General features: G+C 38.6%; 1 protein-coding gene across 8 annotated transcripts in view; it reads right to left on the reverse strand.

Annotated features, from left to right (window-relative positions):
- The window catches only part of LOC105471840 (coiled-coil domain containing 138), a 158,320-nt gene that overhangs the window by 83,057 nt on the left and 49,870 nt on the right, over positions 1–25,393 (reverse strand). For all 8 annotated transcript variants that reach the window (XM_071077140.1, XM_071077139.1, XM_011724594.3 and 5 more), the window contains 3 exons: positions 18,499–18,615; positions 10,623–10,815; positions 58–234 (listed from right to left, as the gene is read on the reverse strand). In XM_071077140.1, the coding sequence (XP_070933241.1) occupies positions 58–234; positions 10,623–10,815; positions 18,499–18,615 (487 nt within the window). The remainder of the gene's footprint in view (positions 1–57; positions 235–10,622; positions 10,816–18,498; positions 18,616–25,393) is intronic.

Genomic DNA, 25,393 nt, shown 5'->3' on the forward strand with positions numbered 1-25,393 from the left:
GATGAAGACAGAAAAATCATCCTGCTTTCTTTACACATATAGAATTTAAAAACTTACTAGATTCCACCGTCATCTGTAGCAAACTGTCAATAACATTAGACAGTAGTCCTTTACTGGATATTCTTAGATGACTTAATATTACTGGAACAGCTTGATACTCCAAAAACAAGGTTTTTCCTTCTTCTGTCTTCAAGTCCAAACAAAGAGAATCGAATGCCTGAGCCAGGTAATCAGCTGGAAAATAGTTATGTACAATCAACTGCAGTTTTGCTAGTTTAGGTGGCAATCAGAAACAGAAGGTAAAAAAGCAATGTCGTTACTTTAACTTAAAAGAGAAACAAAAATCAAATAAGAGATCACAGTCTAAATTTAGATTCTAACCAATTTGTCAGAACTGGAAGGGGGAAGGAGAGAGGAGACATTATGACAGGGTAAATTTCATTTAGAATTTTCATGTTTTAACACCAAAATAACAACTAAGCCGCATTTTTTAATACTAAGGAAGAAAAACAATGCTTATTAGTATCACACATGTTTATTTTCCATATTTGATAACTACTAAATGCTTCCAAAAGCTTAGTATTTCTATCTCTATAAAAGCTTTCTAAGACTATGTTTTTTGTTGCTGCTTCCTAAATGTTTACCTACTTCAAAATGTAATTTATACAAACACGCTAAATGAATTTTAAATAAGGATTTCTGTCTCCTAGTAAAGCTGAAACAAAAGACCAAAGATAATTTCAAGAAGATGAAATACGCTCTGGTGTGTCACTTTTCATGACACATCTGCCATTAAAAATGGCAGCAAGATTTTAACCAGGCCAGCGCTGTGACGAATCCTGAATCAGAATCCCTGAAACCTTCTTAAAGATGTCCCACAGATGACTGAGAAACCTGCAATGCCAGGACTGGGAAGCACTAATTTAACCAGAATCAATGCAAATGTAGTAGTAAGATAGTTGCATCATTACACTTCAGTACACTACACAACCCAAGTCCCTACGCTTACAACAGTCTTACCTTGTGCTTTTAACGTACAATAATCAAGTTTTCTAAAACTCACCTTTCAAAATGCTATTCAGAGGAATAAAAAAACTGCTCATGCTATCCAAGTAAAAATTTTTACACTAAGATTTCTGTTTAAAGGAGAAGACTCAAGAGCACCATGAAATACTGAAAGTGCAACAGAATCACCGTATTAAAATGTACTCTTTTGTAGCTTCATGTTGCATTTCTTTTTTGCTGTTTCAGCTTACATAATAAATAATTTAAAACCCTGGTTATTAAGAATGAGAAGTTTAGAGTAACTTATGTGAAGTGAGAATACATATGAAACTATTTTGAGAAATTAAGATCTGTGCCTCTGGATCAATTATACTGAACTCCATTTTTACCGCTGGTAGAATTTAGTTCAAGGAACACTAACAGTACTGTACTTAATTTTGTTTAAAAAAAAGTTGTAAATAAATGAGTATTAAGTTAAACAAAGTTGCTACATTCTGTTCAGACTTGCCTTATTTAGAAACATCCTTTTTTTTTTTTTTTTTTTTTAGCAACACCACAGGTAGAAGAGTATATACACAGATGAAGCCTGAACGCAACTCTTTAGAGGAACAAAAGTTTTATCACAGTGCCACCTACTGTATTTGACACAAATTATTCTTAGTATATAATCTGACAAGATTAAACAGGTTAAATACTATAACAGTTTTTAAAAATGCGCTGACTACTATATGGTATTAAGTTTGCAAACTTTAAAAAATTGCCCTTCAGGATTAGAAAAACTGTATTTGGTTACTTTTGTACTTGGTCACAAGTGACCTTATCTTTTAGGGATAAATCAAAATTATGTCCTCATTTTAATTCTGTCTTCATTTTAATTTATTGAGTATTTCAGATTTTCTAAAAAGACCAATTTAACTTCTAAAAGAGTATTTTAAAAATTTTAGTTATCAATTATATCAAAGTTGATTTTTTATAAATGTTGTATTATTGAGTCTTTTAACAGTGTCCTGGCAATCAAATGTAACCTTTTTACTCCCTAACAAAAGTCAAACTTCAAACTATTGATCTTAATCAGTATGAAATAGGGTTTTCCATTATTTTGTTTATATGGCAAATTTTAAAATGATTAGAAAGTCTTTTGCAGAAACTCCCATCGAAAGGTGAACTCTACTGCGCACCCTTTGAATCTGGGCTAACCTCGTGACTTAACCAATAAAACGTAGCAGAAATGATGCTGTGTGAATTAGGAGCCTGAGGCTCAGCTAGATACTCTTCACCTATAAACAAGCCCCTGGAGAGAGGCCAACAAAGAACAGCAGAACCTAGCCCAGCCCAGCCAAATATCCAGCTGACCTGAGCCCAAATTACCAACCCAAAGAACTGTGAGCTGGTGAATAAAATGGTGGTTGAGCTAAGTCACTAAGTGTCTGGCAGTTAATTAGGCAGGAATAGACAGACAACTAATGTAGTCTAACAGACCTCAATTCTGGTCTCAAGTAAAACCAACTCTTAAAAGTTTTATAATAAGTGATAATGTCTACTGATAGCAACAGTAGCTAGTTTAAGACTTTATGCCAGACTTGCTAAACCTTTACATCAATTCTCTCATTAAAAAATAATTGTAGTGGAAATAGTGAAACAAACAAAAAAGACCTTCCAAATATTCCACAGCTAGTAGTGAAGTGAAGATTCAAACCTTAGTTGTCTGACTATAGAGTTGAAGGAACTACTACATTATACTGGCTTCCTACCAAATCAAACCTTCCTATTAACTGAGAACAGCAACAATTCCCTACATTTCTCTAGACCTAAAGTATAAGTTCACAATTTAAAAATACATAAATCTGCTTTAAGAGCCAAGTGCCAAGTAGAACAGACAAATGTCCTAGTCCTAATGTACACATTTTAAATATATATATTTATATATATAATATATTGCATATTTTATATGCAATTATTTTATATGCAAAATCATTTTATATGCAAAATTATTTTATATGCAAATTATTTTATATGCAAATAGAAGACAGTTGGCTGGGGATGGCTCGTGCCTGTAACTCCACTGCTTTGAGGGGCCAAGGTGGGAATATAGCTTCAGCCCAGGAGTTTGAGACCAGCTTGGGCAACACGGCAAGAGCTCATCTCTACAAAAAATAAAAAATTAGTTGGGCATCGTAGTGCACGACTGTAGTCCCAGTTACTTGGAAGCCTGAGGCAAGAGGACTGCTTGAGCCCAGGAGTTCAAGGTTGTGGTGAGCTATGATTGCACCACTGCATTACAGCCTGAGTGACAGAGTGAGACCTCATCTCTCAAAAAAAAAAAAAAAGAAGAAGAAGAAAGCTATCAGTAAACCAAATAATTCTATCAAGTAAAATTCCTACAACTTCTTTTAACAATTTCTAGATTACAATGGTACAAATATATTGAAGGTTTTATTAATTAAAATATGCATAGATTTCTATATCTCCATACTTATCATTGTTAATGACATATAATATTGCACCATGCTCATGATGCTATGGTTAAGGGCCCAATATTTCTAGAAAATCTGGGTCAATTATATTAGACTGACCCTGTTTGCTCTTCCATAAAAATGACATCACCACCTACGTCATAGTTATTGCAGGGAATAAATTTGAAACAATCAAGTATAATGACTAAAACAATGCCAGCAAAGTCCAAGAACTTGGCTGATGTTCATTTTCTTCACTATTCCGATTGTGGGTCTACCAGCTATTTATCTTTTCTCATTATTACAAACAGCATATTAACACCTTTGAACATTTTTACCTTTGCAATTATTTCTTGCAATAGATCTCATGAAAAGTTATGATGTATTTTGGTGATGTTTGTGAGCAAAGTGCACTTCAAAAATATTAACTTTGATACAAACAAAATTGTGCCTATATCCTCTCAGTGACACATTATATTTGATCATTTTACTTCTGTAATGGTTACGTTATATATATATATTTTTTAGTTCAGGGGTATATGTGCAGGTTTGTTACATAGGTAAACTTGTGTCATGGGGGTTTGTTGTACAGATTATTTCATTACCCAGGTATTAAGCCTAGTACCCATTAGTTATTTTTCCTGATCCTGCCCCTCCTCCCACCCTCTTATAGGCCCCAGTGTGTGCTGTTCCCCTCTTGTGTATCCATGTGTTCTCATCATTTAGCTCCCACTTATAAATGAGAACATGTGTTATTTGATTTTCTGTTCCTGCATTGGTCTGCTAAGGATAATGGCCTCCAGCTCCATCCACGTCCCTGCAAAGGACATGATCTCATTCTTTTTGATGGCTGCATAGTATTCCATAGTGTATATGTACCACATTTTCTTTATCCAGGTTATCTTCGATGGGCATTTGGGTTGATTCCATGACTTTGCTATTGTGAATAGTGCTGCAATGAACATAACGCATGCATGTGTCCCTATAATAGAACAACTTCTATTCCTTTGGGTATATACCCAGTAATGGGATTGCTGGGTTGAATGGCATTCGTCTTTAGGTCTTTGAGGAATTCCCACACTGTCTTCCACAATGGCTGAACTAATTTACACTCTCACCAACAGTGTATAAGTGTTCCTTTCTTTCCATAAAGAAGAGTTACATCTTACAGTTAAATTTTATTTCAGAGATTGAGCATAATAACATACTGATTAAGTGTGCAAGCTAAACGTTTTTATGCCTCAATTTCCTCATTTGTAAAATTACAACAATAATATTGACATCCATGAACTGTTGTAAGGATTAAATGAGTTAATATATATAAAGTGCTCGGCCTATAACATAGTCAGTGCTATACAGGTGTTTGTTATTTCTTTGGTTATCTCAGGAAGTGCACGTTCTTACATAGTCATAAAATAGGCTTCAGAAGGTAGGCTTCAGCAATTGATAGAGGCTAAATTAGGCTCTGTCAAATGCAGATTGTAGCGCTTTGGCACAATTATCTACCTTTGTAAACCTCATCACTAATATGAGGATAACAATATTCAGAGATAAGGTATAAAGAGCTTAGCATCTGTAGTGTGATGATATATACATAAGTTTTCCTCTCGTTAGTCTTTTGTTATCATGTTGGGTGTGTGAGGCCTCAGGGGAAGGTCTCTGACCTTCTCCTGCCCTCCTTTCACCTGGCCCAAGCCAGGACTCTAATCTTTCCTGGATTTTCTGATTGTGGGTCTTAAGACCCTCCCCAGTGAGAGTCCTGCCCTATATCCTGGGGGACAGAATTGTGATGTCAGGAAGTCTCCATAAAAACCCAAGAGAAAGGCCGGGCATGGCGGCTCACGCCTGTAATCTCAGCACTTTGGGATGCCAAGGTGGGTGGATCACCTGAGTTCAGGAGTTCAACACCAACCTGGCCGACATGGTGGAACCCTGTCTCTACTAAAAAGACAAAAATCAGCTGGGCATGGTGGCAGGCACCCGTAAGCCCAGCTACTCAGGAGGCTGAGGCAGCAGAATTGCTTGAACCTGGGAGGCAGAGGTTGCAGTGAGCCGAGATTACACCATTGCACTCCAGCCTGGGCAACAAGAGCAAAACTCCGTCTCAAAAACAAACAAACAACAAAAAAGAAAACACTCAAGAGAAATGGGTTCAGAGAGCTTCCAGATGGCTGGACACATGGAGGTTCCTGGAGCATGGTGCCCCAGAGAGGGCACAGAGGCTCCACACCCCTTCCCCTATACCTTGCCCTCTCTCTTCATCCACATCATTTGCAATATCCTTTATAATAAACTGGTTAAGTGTTTCCCTGAGTTCTATGAGCTATTCCAGCAAATTAAACCCAAAGAGGGGGTTGTGGAAACCCCAATTTGAAGCCAGTTGGTCAGAAGTTCCAGAGGGCCAGACTTGCAACTGGTGTGGCATGAGGCAGCCTTGGAGACTGAGCACCCAACTTGTGGGATCTGACACTATCTCCAGGTGGATCGTGTCAGAAGTGAATTGGAGCAGCTTTGTGTCTGCTGCTTGGTGTGTGGGGAAAAACCTCCAAACGTTTTGTCACAGAAGTCTTCTTCTGTGTGGATGATTATTGTCATGTGAGAGTAGAGAAAAAACACAGTTATAGAGTTTTCCCTAGACAGCACTGTGGTGTCAAAACTCACCAAGTGGCCGGGCGCAGTGGCTCACGCCTATAATCCCGGCACTTTAGGAGGCTGAGGCAGGTGGACCACAAGGTCAGGAGTTCAAGATCAGCCTGGCCAACATGGTGAAACCCCGTGTCTACTAAAGATACAAAAAATTAGCCGGGCGTGGTGGCGCATGCCTGTAATCCCAGCTACTCAGGAGGCTGAGGCAGGAGAATCGCTTGAACCTGGGAGGTGGAGGTTGCAGTGAGCCAAGATCATGCCATTGCACTCCAGCCTGGGTGACAGGGCGAGACTCTGTCTCAAAAAAAAAAAAAAACTTACCAAGTATTATGTATGCTGATTCTTATATGAACAGTCTATTCAATAAAACCAGGTATCATCTTTATAGATCTATATATATCTGGATTAAGCAGCTAATATTATGTGTATTATTCAATGCATCTACCTATTACCAATGTGTATTATCCAATGCATCTGCCTATTACCAATACATTTGCCTACTTTATATTTTCTACTAAATTTATCAAATTTGAAACTGATGTTCCTATTTTATAAATAGGAAACATCTTCTTACTAGAGTTAGGTAAGTCTACTCTTATGATTTAAGAGTTTTTCTTATGTTTAAATTTTTAGTTCTCCCATAATTTTTTTCAGTATATTTATATTTAATGATAAAGGATAAATAGCTGTATCATGACAGCGTCCGACAGTGGTTCTGAGCACCATCTGGCTCTGACATTTCTTCCTAGTTCTGGCATGTGCTGGGATTTGGCCAGGACAAAGGCCCCTTTTACACCTGTATTCACTGGCCGGTGCATCCTGTTGAACCCTCCTAGCCCCAAGTCTTGTGTGCAGGCACACCCTACCCGCCTGCAGCCGCTGGAGAGAAGCCCTGCAGTTAGAAAGTGCTCTTCTCCCTGACATTCATCAGCATTCAGGCTTCTTTCTTGATGGCAGCAGCTTGTACCTGGGCCCCAGGTAGTAGATGAACACTGGAACCCCACAGGTTTGGGCTCATAAGAAACCCTTGGGCCTAGGCTGGGAGCGGCCAGACTATAAGGAAAGGGAGAACTCTTGTATCTCTTCCTTGTTCCACAGTGTTTAGTGTCAGATTTTTTTTTTTCTTTTTCATTTTTGAGGCTTATGAGGCTGAGGAGCCTGCAGCAAAGGGCATCTATTAGACAAGAACCTTGTGAGAAAGAATCGGTCATAACAAGTGTGAAGGGAAACTAGACAGTGAAGACAGGAAGACGTGTCAGGGCCTGTCTGTGGTCTAGGGAGCGGTGATGAAGTCACTGAAAAGGTCACGGAGAGTCACCACAGGAGGCAGTAGTCCTGAAATCTGGTGGCCAGGGTGTGGAGGAAAGGGGTGGCACACAGGTATCTAGAGGCGGCTAAGGAGAAGGGAATAGGAGTGACCATGAGCTCAGTTGGACACGCTCCTTGGATTTCTATGTTTACAGTTTTTACCATATTTGGAAAATTTGGAGTCATTATGTCTTGAAATAGTTTTTGTGTCCCCTCTTCACAGACTCTAAGTACATAATATTAGAATATATGATTTTGCCTCAAAACTCACTGATGTTCTGTTTTCTCTTTTGTAGATTTTTTTTTTCTCTGTGTGATTCATTTCGGACAGTTTCTACTGCTACATATTCCAGTTCACTAGTCTTTTGTCTGAAATGTCTAATTCTCTCCAGTGTATTTTTAAATTTCAGGCATTGGGTTTTTCATCTCTAGAAATCTGATTGGTGTCTTTTTATCCTGTATCTCCCAAGTATCCCCTCACCAGGCTCATATTTTCCTTTACCTTTTTGAACACAGGAATATAGTGATAATAACTCTAGTAAAGTCTTCTCTACTAATTCTATCATCTGTGTGGATATGATTTGACATGATTCTATGTTCTTAAAAAAATGATTTGCACAGGGAAGCAACGTCATTAATTCAATAAATAATATGAAGTGCCAATTTTGATTCATTTCTGCACTTCCTATTCCCATTGTCCTATTTTGATTAAATAAATTATTACTCATTTTGTATCATTACATATTAGGATTCTTTTGAAGTCGGCTAAAGCCTCTGCCCCAGTGTTGCTGTTTTACTTGTTTTAAATCATCGCATTTGTTGCAAAGTTTTCCACATAAATTTCCCTATCACTTCCGCAACTTATGCAAACTATATTAGAATTTTAACTGGTATTATACACTAAGCCATGTGGGACATCTTATTCTTTTTTTTTTTTTTTTTTTTTTTTTTTTTTTGAGACGGAGTCTCGCTCTGTCACCCAGGCTGGAGTGTAGTGGCCGGATCTCAGCTCACCGCAAGCTCCGCCTCCCGGGTTCCCGCCATTCTGCTGCCTCAGCCTCCCGAGTAGCTGGGACTACAGGCGCCTGCCACCTCGCCCGGCTAAGTTTTTTGTATTTTTAGTAGAGACGGGGTTTCACTGTGTTAGCCAGGATGGTCTCGATCTCCTGACCTCGTGATCCGCCCGTCTCGGCCTCCCAAAGTGCTGGGATTACAGGCTTGAGCCACCGCGCCCGGCCGTGGGACATCTTATTCTTAAAACACTTCATCTTCACAGGCAAGAATAATAAAAGTTCTTTATTTCTGACATTGAACTTCAGCAATAATCTTCATCAACCTATTCATTCATGCATTATTTATGCATATTCTTATGCGCCATTATATTTCTTTCTTTTTTTTTTTTTTTTTTTGAGGCGGAGTCTTCACTCTGTCGCCCAGGCTGGAGTGCAGTGGCACCATCTCGGCTCACTGCAAGCTCCGCCTCCCGGGTTCCCGCCATTCTCCTGCCTCAGCCTCCGGAGTAGCTGGGACTACAGGCGCCCGCCACCGCGCCCGGCTAATTTTTTGTATTTTAGTAGAGACGGGGTTTCACCGTGTTAGCCAGGATGGTCTCGATCTACTGACCTCGTGATCCGCCCGCCTCGGCCTCCCAAAGTGCAGGGATTACAGGCGTGAGCCACCGCGCCCGGCCGCGCCATTATATTTCTTTGAAAGCCCTCGATTAATATAGTCTCCACAAATAAATGGTTTTCTCTACTCCTTCCCAATATTCATACTTCATTGTTTCATAGCTCATTACAGATGTCCAAAACTGCTGCACGCAAGTGGTGACTGAGAGCACCTAATTCCCTTCTATTTCACATAAGTATCCCTTATTGTATTTTTGCTTTTTAGCATATTATCAGAAATGAACATTATATGTTATTAAATGATATACTAATGTATGTTGATACATTATTTCAAACATTTTAGTTAAATGATAAATGATTAATAATTTTCCTTATATTAAATTGGCTTCAAATTCTTGATACTAATCTTATTTGATCTTTGGTGAATACATGCTTTAATGTGTGGCTATGGTCTGTCAGCTAAAATTCTTATTTAGAATCTATTTACCTGTGCGTATGTAAGTGTGTGTGTATTTTTTTTTAAATTTGGAGATAGGCCTGTGGTGAGCTTTATTTTGAGCTAATCCCTGTTTCTCGTAAGTCACCTTTCACACACTTACCACCTACTCTATTGTAATTTTGAGAACCATAACCATAAGGAGGCAAAATAATTAAGAAAGCAGTTATATGGTGTTTTACTTTTTCACCGATTCCATACCATCGGGAGAAACTAAATAAACCATACTTCAAAGAAAGAAGTCAAATTAAATTACTGTCATTGCCCATTAATAAAAACAACAATCTGAGTCATATAATTTAACAAACAGGAAAGACAAAAAGATGATATATTTATTGCCTGACTACACTGGCATAACTCACTTTAACAAAAAATTACCACATTTAATAATATAACCTGTTATAGCTAAATATTAAACACGTATTAATTAGGGCCAACTCTGAAGGATTTCTAATTCATCCATTTCCTTATTCACTATTATATATGAAGCACTACGCTAGGTGCAGGGTCATTATAAACAAGTTTTTTCTTCAGGAAACTTACAAGCTAGTGCAAGCACTGAAAAACATTTTCTGTAAAGGGCCAGATGACAATATTATAGGTTTTGGGGTCCATACAGTCTCTGCTGCCAGCTACTCAACTCTGTCACTGTAGGGCAAAGAGTCACAGACAATATACAACACATGAGCATGGTTGTGGGAGAAAACTTCATTTACAACACACAGGTGGTAGGCCAGATTTTGCCCATGGACTAGTTTGCCAACCCATTCGCTAGTGGAAAATAATAAACTAACTAGCAATTTCAATTTGATGTGACAAATACAAACAAATGTAGGCAAAAGCTGTTATGGGAATATGACCGAAGACAGTCAAGGCCTCTTGGGAGGAGGCAACAATTCAACTAAAGACTTCAATTTCTGAAATTCAGCAAATACAAGTAGCTTTTTATAACGTGTAACCATTATGAAACAACTCAAAACCTCATTCTGAAAATGTACCACATATGTGATTATAAAAGAATTGCTTTAATATGTGATATTCTTTACTGTTTCTCAAAATTAACCATAAGTACACTTCAAAGCTTACCTTGAGTGACTGTTTTGAGAACAATTAAGGTTGATAAAAATCTCAATGGCAAATTGGAGCTCTTAAAGAAAGCAGCTGTCTTTGGTTTATTCTCCACAGAATGCTGTGGTGAACTATCCTGAATTCCTTTAGTTACCACTCCTTTAAAAATGTCTTCACCCAGTCTCCTCAATGTTGATGTCATAGTCGAGTGCTGTTAAAAATATGTACAATCTTAGTATATTTATTCACATTCAGAATATATCTTCTTTTTTTTTTTTGAGACACAGTCTTGCTCTGTCGTCCAGGTTGGAGTGCGGTGGTGCAATCATGGCTCACTGCAGCCTCAAACTCCTGGGCTCAAGCAATCCTCCTACCTCAGCCTCCCAAGAAGCTGGGACTATAGGCACTCACCACCACACCCAGGTTTTTTGGGGTCCCAAAATGCTGGGATTACAGGATCATGAGCCACTGCGCCTGGCCAATAACTATTTCAAATATTAAATCAAATATATGTATTAAAAGTAAGTGAATCTGTGGCTAATATAAAGTTGAAAATATGCAAAATTGGAAAGTGATCATTTTATCAACTTAAAAATTATTTAAAAGTATGACTGTACATTTTTCTAAAATGTGTAAGAACATAAGATCATGCTATATTTCTGACACAGAGAACTATCAAGGGAACAGAGGTGGACTACCTGCATTCTCGGTTGCTGATTGCTCCACCATCAATGAAAACCAGCTTATCTTTCTGTGTTCGCTTATGAAATGATTATCTAGACCCTCAGTTCCCCTCAGCTCGCTCTGACTACAAAAGTCACAGTGACTCCAAAAACTTTCAGCAATTTCAAAACAGTAAAATATTGGGTTAGAATCATGGATAATTCTCATGGAGAATAAAACAAAAACAAAATGGGCAAAACAGAAATATTAGCAAGAAACTACTCCTAAAATAATATATGATCTAATGGTATTTGATATATCTATTAAGAATCAAATGAGGCCAGGCACGGTGGCTCACGCCTGTAATCCCAACACTTTGGGAGGCTGAGGCAGGCGGATCATGAGTTCAGGAGATCAAGACCATCCTGGCTAACACGGTGAAATCTCGTCTCTACTAAAAATATAAAAACTTAGCCAGGCGTCGTGGCGGGCGCCTGTAATCCCAGCTACTCGGGAGACTGAGGCAGGAGAATGGCGTGAACCCGGGAGGCGGAGCTTGCAGTGAGCCAAGATTGCGCCACTGCACTCCAGCCTGGGTGATAGAGTGAGACTGCATCTCAAAAAAAAAAAAAAAAAAAAAGAATCAAATGAAAGGAAAGCATTTCAAACTGTTGCAGATCAGAATGCTTAACCCAGATTTAGTAACAACTTAAAATTTCCTTTATTATGACCCAATTCTCCAATCTCATGTGACTGAGTTTTATAGCAGTTTCCCCTATCTGCATGGAAATTTGTGACCAAATGGTTTCTAACTCAGTGTTGATCCTGCAATGTGGGTAAGTTTTGGCTTTTAAATTTCTGCATCTAAAATTAAAAACAAATCTATTGAGGTTTTGCCAGTGTCAAAGGCCAAATGGTTGAGTGGTGAGACACACAAGCAGTGCAATCTAATTTACATACACTGTCAATACAATTTTATTAGAAAAAATAATACATAGGTGTTTTTAAACCTTTGTGTAAAAAATAGAAAAAAATGTTCAAAACTCTACTTACAGTAAGTGTGTTAAAATGACAGGATTAAGGTAAACTTTTTTTGTTTTTAAAATTATCTCTAATGCTTACTACTACACTTTCATAATGAAAAAATAAACTTGAAAAAAATATGTGGGCTGGGCTCAGTGGCTCACGCCTGTAATTCCAGCACTTTGGGAGGCCAAGGCGGGCAGATCACAAGGTCAGGAGATCAAGACCATCCTGGTCAACATGGTGAAACCCCACCTCTACTAAAAGTACAAAAATTAACTGGGCTTGGTGGCGCGCACCTGTAATCCCAGCTATTCAGGAGGGTGAGGCAGCAAAATCGCTTGAACCTGGGAGTCGGAGGTTGAAGTGAGCCAAGATCGCACCACTGCTCTCCAGCCTGGGCAACACAGCAAGACTCTGTCTCAAAAAAAAAAAAAAAAAAAGAAAAAAGAAAAAGAAATACAGGAAAAAAAAATGTGGATAGTATTTGCCTTTAATTGAAGGAAAAGTGAAAAAAAATCCAAAACTAGCACTCTGGGTTGTTGCTGAAGCTTCACCTAAGTTATGCTAAAACTTTTGCTGAAACAAATCTAGACCCAAAATGTCTAGTTTTCAATTTAAAATCACCCATCATTCCACGGACGAGAAAGATTTCAAACTAAATGAAGAAAAGTCAATCAACAGCTGCCAACACCAACAGGACAGAATGTTAGAATTGTCTGACAAAGATTCTAAAGTAGCCATGAGAAAAGGAGCACGTGCATACGCTTTTAGAAAATCTCATCGAAGACACAGAAAGCCTTACCAAAGAAGAAATAGAAAAACAACCAAGTGAATATTTCAGAACTGGAAATACAATAACCGTCTCCATAACAGAATGGAGAGGATGGAGGAAAGAATAACTGGAAAATAAAACAACAGAAAACACCCAACCTGAACAACTGTAAACAACCTGGAAAAATAACAACAACAACAACAACAACAACAACCAGAACTTCGGGGAATAACACAACATCTAAAATCATGTCATTAGAGTCCCAGGAAAGGAAAAATCAGGTAGGGCTGAAAAAGTACTTGAAGAAACTGGGGGCTGTGGCTCATGGTTGTACTCTCGGCACTTTGGGAGGGCAAGATGGAAGATCACTTGAGCCTAGGAGTTCAAGACCAGCCTGGGCAACATAGGGAGATCCTATCTCTACAAAGCAAAAAAACTAGCCAGGTAAGGTAGTACATGCCTGTAGTTCCAGCTTGAGCCCAGGAGGGTGAGGCTCACTGCACTCCAGCCTGGGCAACAGAGCAAGACCCTGTCTCAAAAAACAAAACAAAACAAAAACACATACACATGCACACAGAACATGAAATTGAAGAAACAATGACTGAAAACTTCCTGGACTTGGCAAAAAACGTGCCCAGAGACTGAAGAAACTAAGCAAACACCAAACAGGCTAAAATAAAGAGATCAACACCAAGACCCATCATAGTCAAACATAAAAACTAAAGACAAATGTGTGTGAGAGAAATGACACCTTACATCTATGGGGAAAATAACTCAAATGACAGTAGATTTCTTATCAGAAACCATGGAGAGCAGAAAGAATTTGCACATTTTTTAAGTACTGAAAGTAAAGAACTGTCACCCTGGAATCTGATACCCAGTGAAAATATCCTTCAGGAATTGAAAAGAAATCAAAATATGTTAAGAAAAACTAAGAGAATGTGTCATCAGCAAACCTACTCTAGGCCAGGTGCGGTGGCTCATGCCTGTAATCCCAGCACTTTGGGAGGCTGCAGCAGGTGGATCACTTGAGGTCAGGAGTTCGAGACCAGTCTGGCCAACATGGCGAACCCCGTCTCTACTAAAAATACAAAAAGTAGATGGGCATGGTGGTGGGCACCTGTAATCCCAGCTACTTGGAAGGGTGAGGCAGAAGCATCGTTTGAACCCAGGAGACGGAGGTTGCAGTGAGCTGAGATCATACCACTGCATCTAGCCTGGGCAGCAGAGCAACACCCTGTCTCAAAAGAAAAAAAAAAAAAACTTCTCTAAAGAACTGATAAAGAAGTCCTCTAAACAGACAGGATATAATGAAAGAGGGAACTGTGGCACATCTGGAAGGAGAGAAGAACAAAGTAAGCAAAAATATGGGTAAATACAATAAACTTTCCTTCTCTTCTTGAGTTTTATAAATTATGTTTGATGCTTGAAGCAAAAATGACAACATTCTCTAATGTGGTTCTAAGCGTATATAGAAAAGGTTAAGGGATAAAAAGGGAAGTAAAGTTTCTGTATTTTATTCAAACCGGTAAACTGACAATAGCAATAGACTGAATAAGTTATACATAATGTTGTAGTGAACGTTTATAATTTTATGTTGCCCCGGCATTCATTTTAAATATAAGTTGAACTTTTTCACACTAGAAGCAGGGATCAGTCACTTTTAACATGGTTTCCAGTTCTAAATCCCCATCCCCATTCCCAGTTCCTAAATGTGTTTGATCCAGGTATCTGCCTTAGACAACTCCTCTCTGATGACCACTTCCCTGTGGGATAGCTAAATGCAGTCCGCACAACTTGTCTCACAGACCCTCACACCTCACTACAGACTGTGTGAATATGCCACAGTGACTACCTCCTAGAACTCATGCCTGCTTGCTTTAAACTCAACAAACAAAACACCCTGTGAAAAACCTGTATGGGTAACATCCTGGAATCCAATAAGGGCACTTGTCCACAGGTCCCTTTCTCTCTCACTCGCTCTCTCTCCCTGCCTGTGCTTCCTGACTTCCAAATATGTGGACTCCAGGTTTGCCATGTAACTCCCAGGACCTAAAAGTAATGAATTCTTGGCCGGGCACGGTGGCTCACGCCTGTAATCCCAGCACTTTGGGAGGCCAAGATGGGTGGATCACGAGGTCAGGAGATGGAGACCATCCTGGCTAACACGGTGAAACCCCGTCTCTACTAAAAATACAAAAAAAAAAAAATTAGCCGGGCGTGGTGGCAGGTGCCTGTGGTCTCAGCTACATGGGAGGCTGAGGCAGGAGAATGGTGTGAACCCGGGAGGCGGAGCTTGCAGTGAGCTGAGATCCGGCCACTGCACTCCAGCCTGGGTGACACAGCGAGACTCCATCTCAAAAAATAAATAAATAAATAAATAAATAAATAAATGCTTTATTGCAGCCAGATGGGTTGGCTCATGGCTGTAATTCCAACAATTTGGGAGGCCAAGGCAGGAGGATCACTTGAGGCCAAGAGTTAGAGACCAGCCTGGGCAACAAAGCAAGACACTGCCTCTACCAAAAAAAAAAAAAAAAAAAACTTTTTAATTAGCTATGTGTGGTGGCAAACGTCTATAATCCTAGCTATGCAGGAGGCTGAGGGAGGACTGCTTCAGCCCAGTAGCTGGAGGCTGCAGTGTTCTATGATCACCACTGCACTCCTGCTTGAGCAACAGAGTGAGACTCTGTCTCAAAAACAAACAAAAAAACAAACGAGAAAAACCCTTTACTTCCATCTTCTATGGCTTCTAATCATTGGAGGGGTACTCTCCATCTTAAAGATCCTAAATTAAAACAAATGTAATACCAAGAAGAACTATTAGAAAAGTTATACAAAGAGATACACTCAATACACTACAGATAAAGGAAAATAAAATTCTAAAAAATGTTCAAGTAACCCGTAAGAAAGCAGGAAAAGGAACCAAAGAAATGAAAAAGAGAAACAAAAAGAACCACCCAGTAGTTAAAAAAACAGTTACAGCTTAAGCCCTAACATATCAATAAGTACATTACATGTAAATGGCCTAAAACACCAATTAAAACACAGAGCTTGACAAAGTTTATTTTTCCGAAATCCAGCTATATACCATTTATTTAAAAAAAAAAAAAAAAAAAAAAAACTCATTCTAGATATAATATAAGCAGGTCAAAAGAAAAAGACTGGGAAAAGAAATATTATTAGAACATTAATCAAAAGAAGGCAGAAGTCTCTATATTAGTATTAGAAAAAGAGATTTCAGAGGCAATGCAAATGATCAGAGATAGAGAAGGACATTATAAAATAATAAAAAGGGCGAATCCACCAAGACATAATCCTAAATTTACAAGAACACAGTTACAAAATATGTGAGGCAAAACAGATGAAGGTTATAACATATAAATCTACAATTATAGCCGGAGACTTCAACATCCATCTATCTCTCCACATTTGATAGAACAGCACAAAGTATCAGCAAGGGTATAGACAACTCACAAACACCATCAACCAACAGGATCAAATTGACATTTATGCAACACTCCACCAAACAACAGAATACATATTCTCAGCCATAAAACAACCTCAACAATACAATAAACTAGAAAAATAGAATAACAGAGATGACAAACTTCTGAAGAATTCAAGGGTTCAGCCAGACATGGTGGCTCACACCTGTAATCCCAGCACTTTGGGAGGCCGAGGTGGGCAGATCACTTGAGGTCAACATGGTAAAACTCCATCTCTACTGAAAAAAAAAAAAAAAAAAAGAAAAGAAACCACAAAAATTAGCCAGGTGTGGTGGTGCGTCTGTAATCCCAGCTACTTGGGAGGCTGAGGCAGGAGAATCGCTTGAGCCCAGGAGGCGGAGGTTGCGGTGAGCCAAGACTGTGCCAGTGAACTCCAGCCTGGGTAAGAGAGTGAGTGAGACTCTGTCTCAATAAAAAAATAAATAAATAAAAATGAAACAAAGAGATGATCCTTTGAAAGATCAATAAAATGGAGAAACAGAGAAACTTCCAGCAAAAAAGACGAAGTAAAGAAAGAAAACACAAATTATCCATATTAAGAAGGAAATAAGGCTACCACTACAGATACTGAAGACATCAAAAGGATAAGAGAATACTATGAAAAACTCCATACACATAAATTTGCATACATTTGAATGGTTCAGTTTCTCAAAAAGCACAAACTATTACAAATCATCGATATGAATTATGTAACTAGAACAGACCTGTAACTATTAGAGAACTTAAATTCATGATTTAAAACCTCCTCCAAAAGAAATCTCATCCACATAGTTTCACTGGAGAATTCTACCAAATGTTTAAAGAAGAATGAACACTAAGTCTACATAATTTCTTCCAGAAAACATAAAGGATAAGACCCTTCCCAATTCATTTGATGAACCTAACATTGCCCTGATACAAAACCAAAGAGAGTTCAAAACTATAGACAAATATCTCTCATGAATATAGAAACAAAAGTCCTTAACAAAATATTAGCAAATAGAATTAGCTAATATAAAAACATATAAAAAGAATTAAACACCACAACCAAGTAGGTTTTATTCCAGAGACACATGGCTAATTTAATATTTCAAAGTCAATGTAATTCATATTAACAAGTTAAAGATGAAAAAGATCATTTGATCTTATCAATCAATGCAAAAAAAGTATCTAAAAAAATTCAACACCATTAATGATTTTTTAAAAACTCAGAAAAGCAGGAATACAGGAGAACTTGATTGAAAGTATCTATGAAAATACCACAGCTAATATTATACTTAGTAATCGCAGAATGAATTTTCCACCTAAGAGGAGAAACAAGGCGAGGATGACTACTCTCACCACTCACATTCAACATACTGCTAGAAACTCTAGCTAATGCAATAAGGTTGGAAAAGGAAATTAAAGACATACATATCAAAAAGGAAAAAAAACACAACGCTGTCTTCATTTGCAGATAACATGATTTGCTATGTAAAAATCCTGAGGAACCTTCAAGAAAACTCCTAAAACTAATAAAGTCAGGATACAAAACAAACAAAAAACAATTTTATGTCTACACATTATCAATGAACATGTAAACATCAAAAGTAAAAAGACAACACCAATTAAAAGTGCTCAAAAAATGTCAATACTCAGCCAAAAATCTAAACAAGAATGCAGCAATTTTATGCTGAAAAGTATACAACATTGATTAATTAAAGTTTTAAATAAATGGACATTTTATGTTCGTAAGTTGTAAGACTCAACAAAGGAAAGATGTCAATTATTCTCAAATTGATATACAGGTTTAACACAATTCCTATCAAAATCCCAGCAAGATATCTTATAGATAGGGAAGATTGTTCTGAAATACAGAGAATATATTCAAAATAGATATTGTGAAACAAGATCAAGAATATTAGGTGGAGTATTACTTGAAGAAAAATTCCTATTAACCAATTACCTGTGTTCCAGCATCTAGCTGCCTTAGGGACCAATATATAAATTTTACAAAAGGCTCGTGAAGTTTGGTATTCACAAATGGCATCCACTGTAGTTGCTCTGTCATCAGAGGCAAAAGCTAAAGACAAAATGATGGAAAATAAATACAAAGGCACAGTATTTTAAAATGTCTGAAATCAATTACCACAATTTTCCAAAATTATCTTTAAAAACAAACAAAAAAACAGTTCTCCAACAAAAAAATCTTCAGTTTAAAACTATATGCAATACTATTTGGCAATATGTATTTGAATTTTTATATATGCATTTTCTTTCATCCAGCAATAACAGCACATCTAGTTTAAGGAGATTAACCTAAACAAAGATACTCTCTGAACCTTAAATGATTAAATAAATTTATAGTACATATGTAACCTTTAAAAATGATAACCTAGATTTACATTTATTGCTATGACATATTCTGGGGTGAAAAAAGGTGTTTACAAGGAAGCAAATGGAATAAAAATCTCATTTACATAAACTACATCTATATAAATTTATACTGAAAAAGATATATGAAAGGATTTCTTAAAAAGCTGGATTTCAGAAACTGGAGTAATATTTACTTTCTTATATGTCTACATTGCATGTATATCTTAATATGCTAATTTATAAAAATAATATTTAAATGTTTAAGGATGTCTATGAACTTTGCTTCAAAAGTATAACATTTTGCTAAATGATTTCAGGACCAGAAAGATAAATTCTAAGGCTCTAACAGAATATTCCCACTTCTTAGATACCAGCCTAAGGAAATCGTTTTAAGAAGATCCCTCCAAAAGCCATGTACAAAGATACTTATGGCTACACTGTTTATAAGAGTATAAACCTGGAAGTAATTGTACAGCAATCAGGAAAATGGTTATGTCAACTGTATAAAGATTCTCTGGACTAATGATTATGAGCATATTGTGTGTATATTCATACATGTATTTTAAAAAATTTTCTGTATATGATGATGTTTTGACATCTTAAAAAACCTTTCCAGTTGGGGAGAGACTGCCCCTCCCTGGACCAGTCAATTCTTAGATATAGCAAAGTGCTCAGCCTAGAGTATTCCTCTGATAGACAAACAAACCAATTCAGAGCCAGACTCCTTCTATCTGGCCCTTGTATCCCAGGAGGCAATATTCTCTGCTGTAATCTTACCAGAGTCACTAGGGACCACCCCTAGAGCTTAGTACCAGCCAAAATTATTCAAACTAGCCAATCCTGTTTGTTCACCCTGCCCTGCATTGCCCTTCATGTGGAAACCAAAATAAAGGGTCTGCCCAATGCTTTCCCCTAGACTCCTGTCTTCCTACCATCTGACCACTCTGGTGTCTTAAAAAAAAAAAAAAAAAAATATAGACAACTCACAAGCTGAGAAATGTCTAAATAGTATTTTCATGGAATAAAAGTTGGTAGCCATATACTCTCTTACAGTCATAATCTCAGTAAAATTTTATATAAACTTCTCCTCCCAACTTTTTAATAAAGCCATGCATCAGTTAATGACAGAGATACACTGTAAAATAACAATAAATAGTAAATACATAAACTAGTAATATGGTTGTTTATTATCAAGTATTATGTACTGTACATAACTGTGTGTGCTATACTTTTATGTAACTGGCGGCACAGGTTTGTTTACATCAGCATCACCACAAACATATGAATAATGTGTTCTGCTACAATATTATAACACCTATGATGTCACAAAGTGACAGGACATTTTCAGCTCCATTATAATCTGTTTTTTTATATATTCTTTTTTTCTTTGCTCCATTGTATTATGGGACCACCATCATATATGCAGTCTACCATTGTCTTAAACATCATTATGCAGTGTATGGCTGATTATACATCATGACTAAGTGATATTTATTCTTGCAATGCAAGGACAGTTCAACATTTTAACAAAATGAAGGACAAAACCCACACGATTATTTCAACTGACAAAGAAAAAGCACTGAACAAGGTTCAACACCCTTTCATGATAAAAATACTCAGCAAACTTAATAGAGGGAAACTACCTCGATATAATAAAGGCTATATATAAAAAGCCCACAGATTACACTATAAAGGTAAAAGAATGAAAGCCTTTCCTCCAAAATCAGGAACAAGACAAGGATACACACCCTCACCTCTTCTATTCACCACAGTACCAGCCAGTGAAACTGGGCAAAAAAAAGAAATAAAAAGTATCCAAATTGTAAAAGTAGTAGTAAAATCATCTCTCTTCTCAGATGGCATGACCTTGTATGTCGAAAGTCTTAAAGATTCCACAATTTAAAAAAAAAACAGGCCGGGCGCGGTGGCTCAAGCCTGTAATCCCAGCACTTTGGGAGGCCGAGACGGGTGGATCACGAGGTCAGGAGATCGAGACCATCCTGGCTAACATGGTGAAACCCCGTCTCTACTAAAAAATACAAAAAACTAGCCAGGCGAGGTGGCGGGCGCCTGTAGTCCCAGCTACTCGGGAGGCTAAGGCAGGAGAATGGCGTGAACGTGGGAGGCAGAGCTTGCAGTGAGCTGAGATCCTACCACTGCACTCCAGCCTGGGCGACAGAGCGAGACTCCATCTCAAAAAAAAAAATAAATAAAAATAAATAAATAAATAAATAAAAACAAGTTAGAATACATAAATTCAGCAAAGTTGCTGAATACAAAATCGAACTCAAAAATCAGGTGTGGTTCTATACACTAACAATGAACAATCCAAACAGGAAATAAGGAAAACAGTTCCATTTACAAAGAGCATCAAAATTAATAAAAATACTTAGGAATAAATCTAAGCAAGGAGGTAAAAAACGTATACACTAAAAACCACAAAACAGTGATGAAAAAAATTAAAACAGACCCAAATAGAACGAAATTTCATGTTTATGGGTCAGAAAACTTGGTATTATTAAGGTGCCCATGCTACCCAAAGCGATCTACAGATTCGAGGTAATTGCTACCAAAATCCCTACAGCATTAATTTACTATGGTGAACAGTATAGCAGTTCTTCAAAAATTGAAAATAGAACTATCAAATGATCTAGCAATCCCACTTCTGAGTATATGTCCAAAGGGATTGAAAACAGGGTATTGAAAGGATATTTGAAAGCCCATATTCCTATCAGCACTATTCGCAATAGCCATGAGATGGTAGCCGCCCAAATATCCATCAACAAATGAACAGATAAGCAATATGTGGTATTCATGCATAAACAAATATTGTTCCACCTTAAAAAGTTAGGAAATCCTGTCACATGCTACAACATGGACGAACCTTAACGATATTATGCTAAGTGAAATAAGCCAGTCACAAAAAGGCCAATATTATTATGATTCCACCCATATGAGAAATCTAATGTCAAATTCATTGAAGCAGAAAATTGAATGGCGGTCATCAGGGGCTGGGGTAGGTGAAATGGGGAGCTGTTACTTAATAAGCGCTATGGTTTGAATACGTTCCTCAAAATTTGTGTTGGAAACTTAATGCCCAAAACATCAGTGTTGTGAGGCGGGGATCTACTGGGAAGTATTTACGTCAGGAGGGCTCTGCCCTAAGGAATGGATTAATGGCATTATAATAAAGGCATGTGGGAGCGGGATCCCTTTCTCCTGCTCTTCCACCCTGTCGGCACACAACGTTCATCCGGTTTTTGCTCTTCTGCCTTGTGCCATGTGAGGATGCAGCAAGAAAGCCCCTATCAGATGCTTGGACGTCCAGCTGCCAGAACTGTGAGAAATAAATTTCTGTTGTTTACAGATTGCCCAGTCTCAGATATTCTGTTGTAACAGCACAAAACAAAGACAATGGGTACTGAGTTTTAGTTTTGCAAGATAAAGTATTTCTGGAGAGCTGTTGAAGGACAATGTGAATATACTAATGAACTGTATACTTAAAAATTATTAAGATAATAAATTTATGTTTTCATCACAGTTTGAGAAATTATATGGGTGGAACAGAAAAAGACTTACTTGAACAGATTTACAAATCTTATGATATGTAAGGTATTTAAACTATGGTTAGTCATTATACTATCTGTAAGCCAATACTTTGTGAAAAATATTTGAATACATTATGTGTTTTCATATCGCTGTTATCAGTGGTGAATTTCATTTGCTCTGGGGGACTTAACTATCAACAGTTCCGTGAATTTTTTTATCAGAAATAGAGGTATAATATCCTTAATGGCCTTAACACATGGCAGTGAATTTTTTTAATTTTTGAGCTCATGGCTGAGATGAACATTTTCTGAATAAGAACAGCACTCAATCATTGAACAGTTTTGGAAATTACCTTTTGCTGCACATTATTCATTTTTTTTACTAGAGTCAACCTGAAATTGCAAGTCAAAACAGTGCTTACATATGAAACTTACACTACAGTAGTCATTTCAACAACTGGTATTGTTTGAATCATAATGTTAAGCTGCATAAACTTCCTTTGTTGTCAGATATTTTAAAAAGAGAGGAGACCTCCACTACCATTCCAACACAGATTTGCAGCGGATATGTTTTCTGACTCCAAACTACAGTTCTAGCAGCATTATTTGAATCTCAATGCAAGTGCAAAACGATCTGCATATTTCAAGATCCATTCGACTGCAACTAAGGAGCTGCCAACTGACCTTCAATTGGAAGTGATTACTCTCCAATACAGTGATACACAAAAAGAAATATCAAGAGAAGAATCAAAAAGAATTCTGTAAATGCTTTTCAAGTGACAGAGTCATATGCATGTCTGTGGTCCCACTTATGAGATACTTAGAATAGGCAAATTCTTAGAGATAGAAAGTAGATGAGAGACTACCAGGGTCTACGGGGGAGGGAGGAATGGGAAGATATTGTTAAATGGGTACAGAATTTGTTTCAGATGATAAAAAATTCTTGAAATTGATAGTGATGATGGTTGTGCAGCATTGGGAATATACTTAATGCCACTGAATTGTACATTTATAAATGGTTAAAACGATAAATATTAAGCTATGCATATTTTACCACAATGAAACAAAATCATATGCTCACGGATTGATGTCAATTATTTGACAATATTTAGTGTATGAAAAGACATTTTCAGGCCGGGCATGGTGGCTCATGCCTATAATCCCAGCACTTTGGGAGGCCAAGGCGGGTGGATCACCTGAGGTCAGCAGTTCAATACCAGCCTGGCCAACATGGTAAAACCCCCATCTGTCTCTACTAAAAATGCAAAAATTAGCTGGGAGTGGTGGACACCTGTAATCCCAGCTACTCGGGAGGCTGAGGCAAGAGAATTGCTTGAACTCGGGAGGCAGAGGTTGCAGTGAGCCGAGATTGCACCACTGCACTCCAGCTCATGCGACAGAGTGAGGCTCCGTAAAAAAAAAAAAAAAAAAAAAAAAAAATGCAAAGATGAAATATGTAAAGTCTCATTACAGATCAGCATTAACAGATAAAAATATGCAATTGATTCTGATGAAACGAAACACTTGGAACCCCAATTAAGTAAAATGATACCCCCAAATTCTAGTTTCCTCATTATTCGATCTACTGCAAAAAGTTTACTTCACATTACATTTTTAATTTTGTCAACAAAAAATCTGGCAAAAATTTGTTTCATTTCTTATTGAAAGGAATGAGGCACATCCCCCATATATCTCCCAACTTCCTGAGCCCAGCACAAACACATTCCTCCATATTTCTTTCAAACTTCAGAAAAACATCACCTGGGAGATCTCCGATAAGGAATGCTAAATGTATAATGTTAACCAATTGTAATGCTGTAACCGAGAGAATTACCTTGTTCCCTGTAACTTTACATATCCTGTTTACATCGCGCTATAAAAAGCAAGCACTCGCATTGTTTGAGGCCCTCTTGTATGCTGTGGAATGGAGGGACCAAGTTCGAACTTGTAGTAAAGATCCTTGCCGCTTGGCTTTGACTCTGGACTCTGGTGGTCTTCTTTGGGGAACAAACGGTCTGGGCATAACATCTGAGGGCTCGTCCGGGATTCCCCAAGCCCACCAGACCCCTGGTCAAGGGATCTACTAGGATCGATCTACTGATAGGTGAGCCAGCTCGTCCCCGTTTGTCTGTCTGTGTCTGTTCTGAATCTGAATCTGTGACTTGCAAGGTCTGAAACTGGAGCTGGCGCCGTCCTGGCGGACGCACTATAGGACAACCAGCGGAGACTGGTGGGAGACGTCCCCTGGCTCTCGTCTGATCTAAATTGCGATCTGGGCTGCCGGAGCGCAATTGCGATCCGAGCAGCTAACTCTGACCCAGGCTACCAGTGCGCTCTTGCGATCTGGGCTGCCGGAGCGCGATCGCGATCCGAGCAGCTAACTCTGACCCAGGCTACCGGTGCACGCTTGCGATCTGGGCTGCCGGAGCGCGATCGCGATCCGAGCAGCTAACTCTGACCCAGGCTGCCGGTGCGCGCTTGCAATCTGGGCTGCCGGAGCGCGGTCGCGATCCGAGCAGCTAACTCTGACCCGGGCTACCGGTGCGCGCTTGCGATCTGGGCTGCCGGAGCGCGGTCGCGATCCGAGCAGCTAACCCTGACCCGGGCTACCGGTGTGCGCTTGCGATCTGGGCTGCCGGAGCGCGGTCGCGATCCGAGCAGCTAACCCTGACCCGGGCTACCGGTGCGCGCTTGCGATCTGGGCTGTCGGAGCGCGGTCGCAATCCGAGCAGCTAACCCTGACCCGGGCTACCGGTGCGCGCTTGCGATCTGGGCTGTCGGAGCGCCATCGCAATCCGAGCAGCTAACTCTGACCCAGGCTACTGGTGCACGCTTGCGATCTGAGCTGCCGGAGCGCGTTTGCAATCTGGGCAGCAGCTGTACCTGACCCGGGCTGCCGGGGCGCGCTCGCGATCTGAGCTGCCGGAGCGCGTTTGC

Source organism: Macaca nemestrina, chromosome 13 (assembly GCF_043159975.1).
Source record: "Macaca nemestrina isolate mMacNem1 chromosome 13, mMacNem.hap1, whole genome shotgun sequence".
NCBI classification, from domain to species: domain Eukaryota; kingdom Metazoa; phylum Chordata; class Mammalia; order Primates; family Cercopithecidae; genus Macaca; species Macaca nemestrina.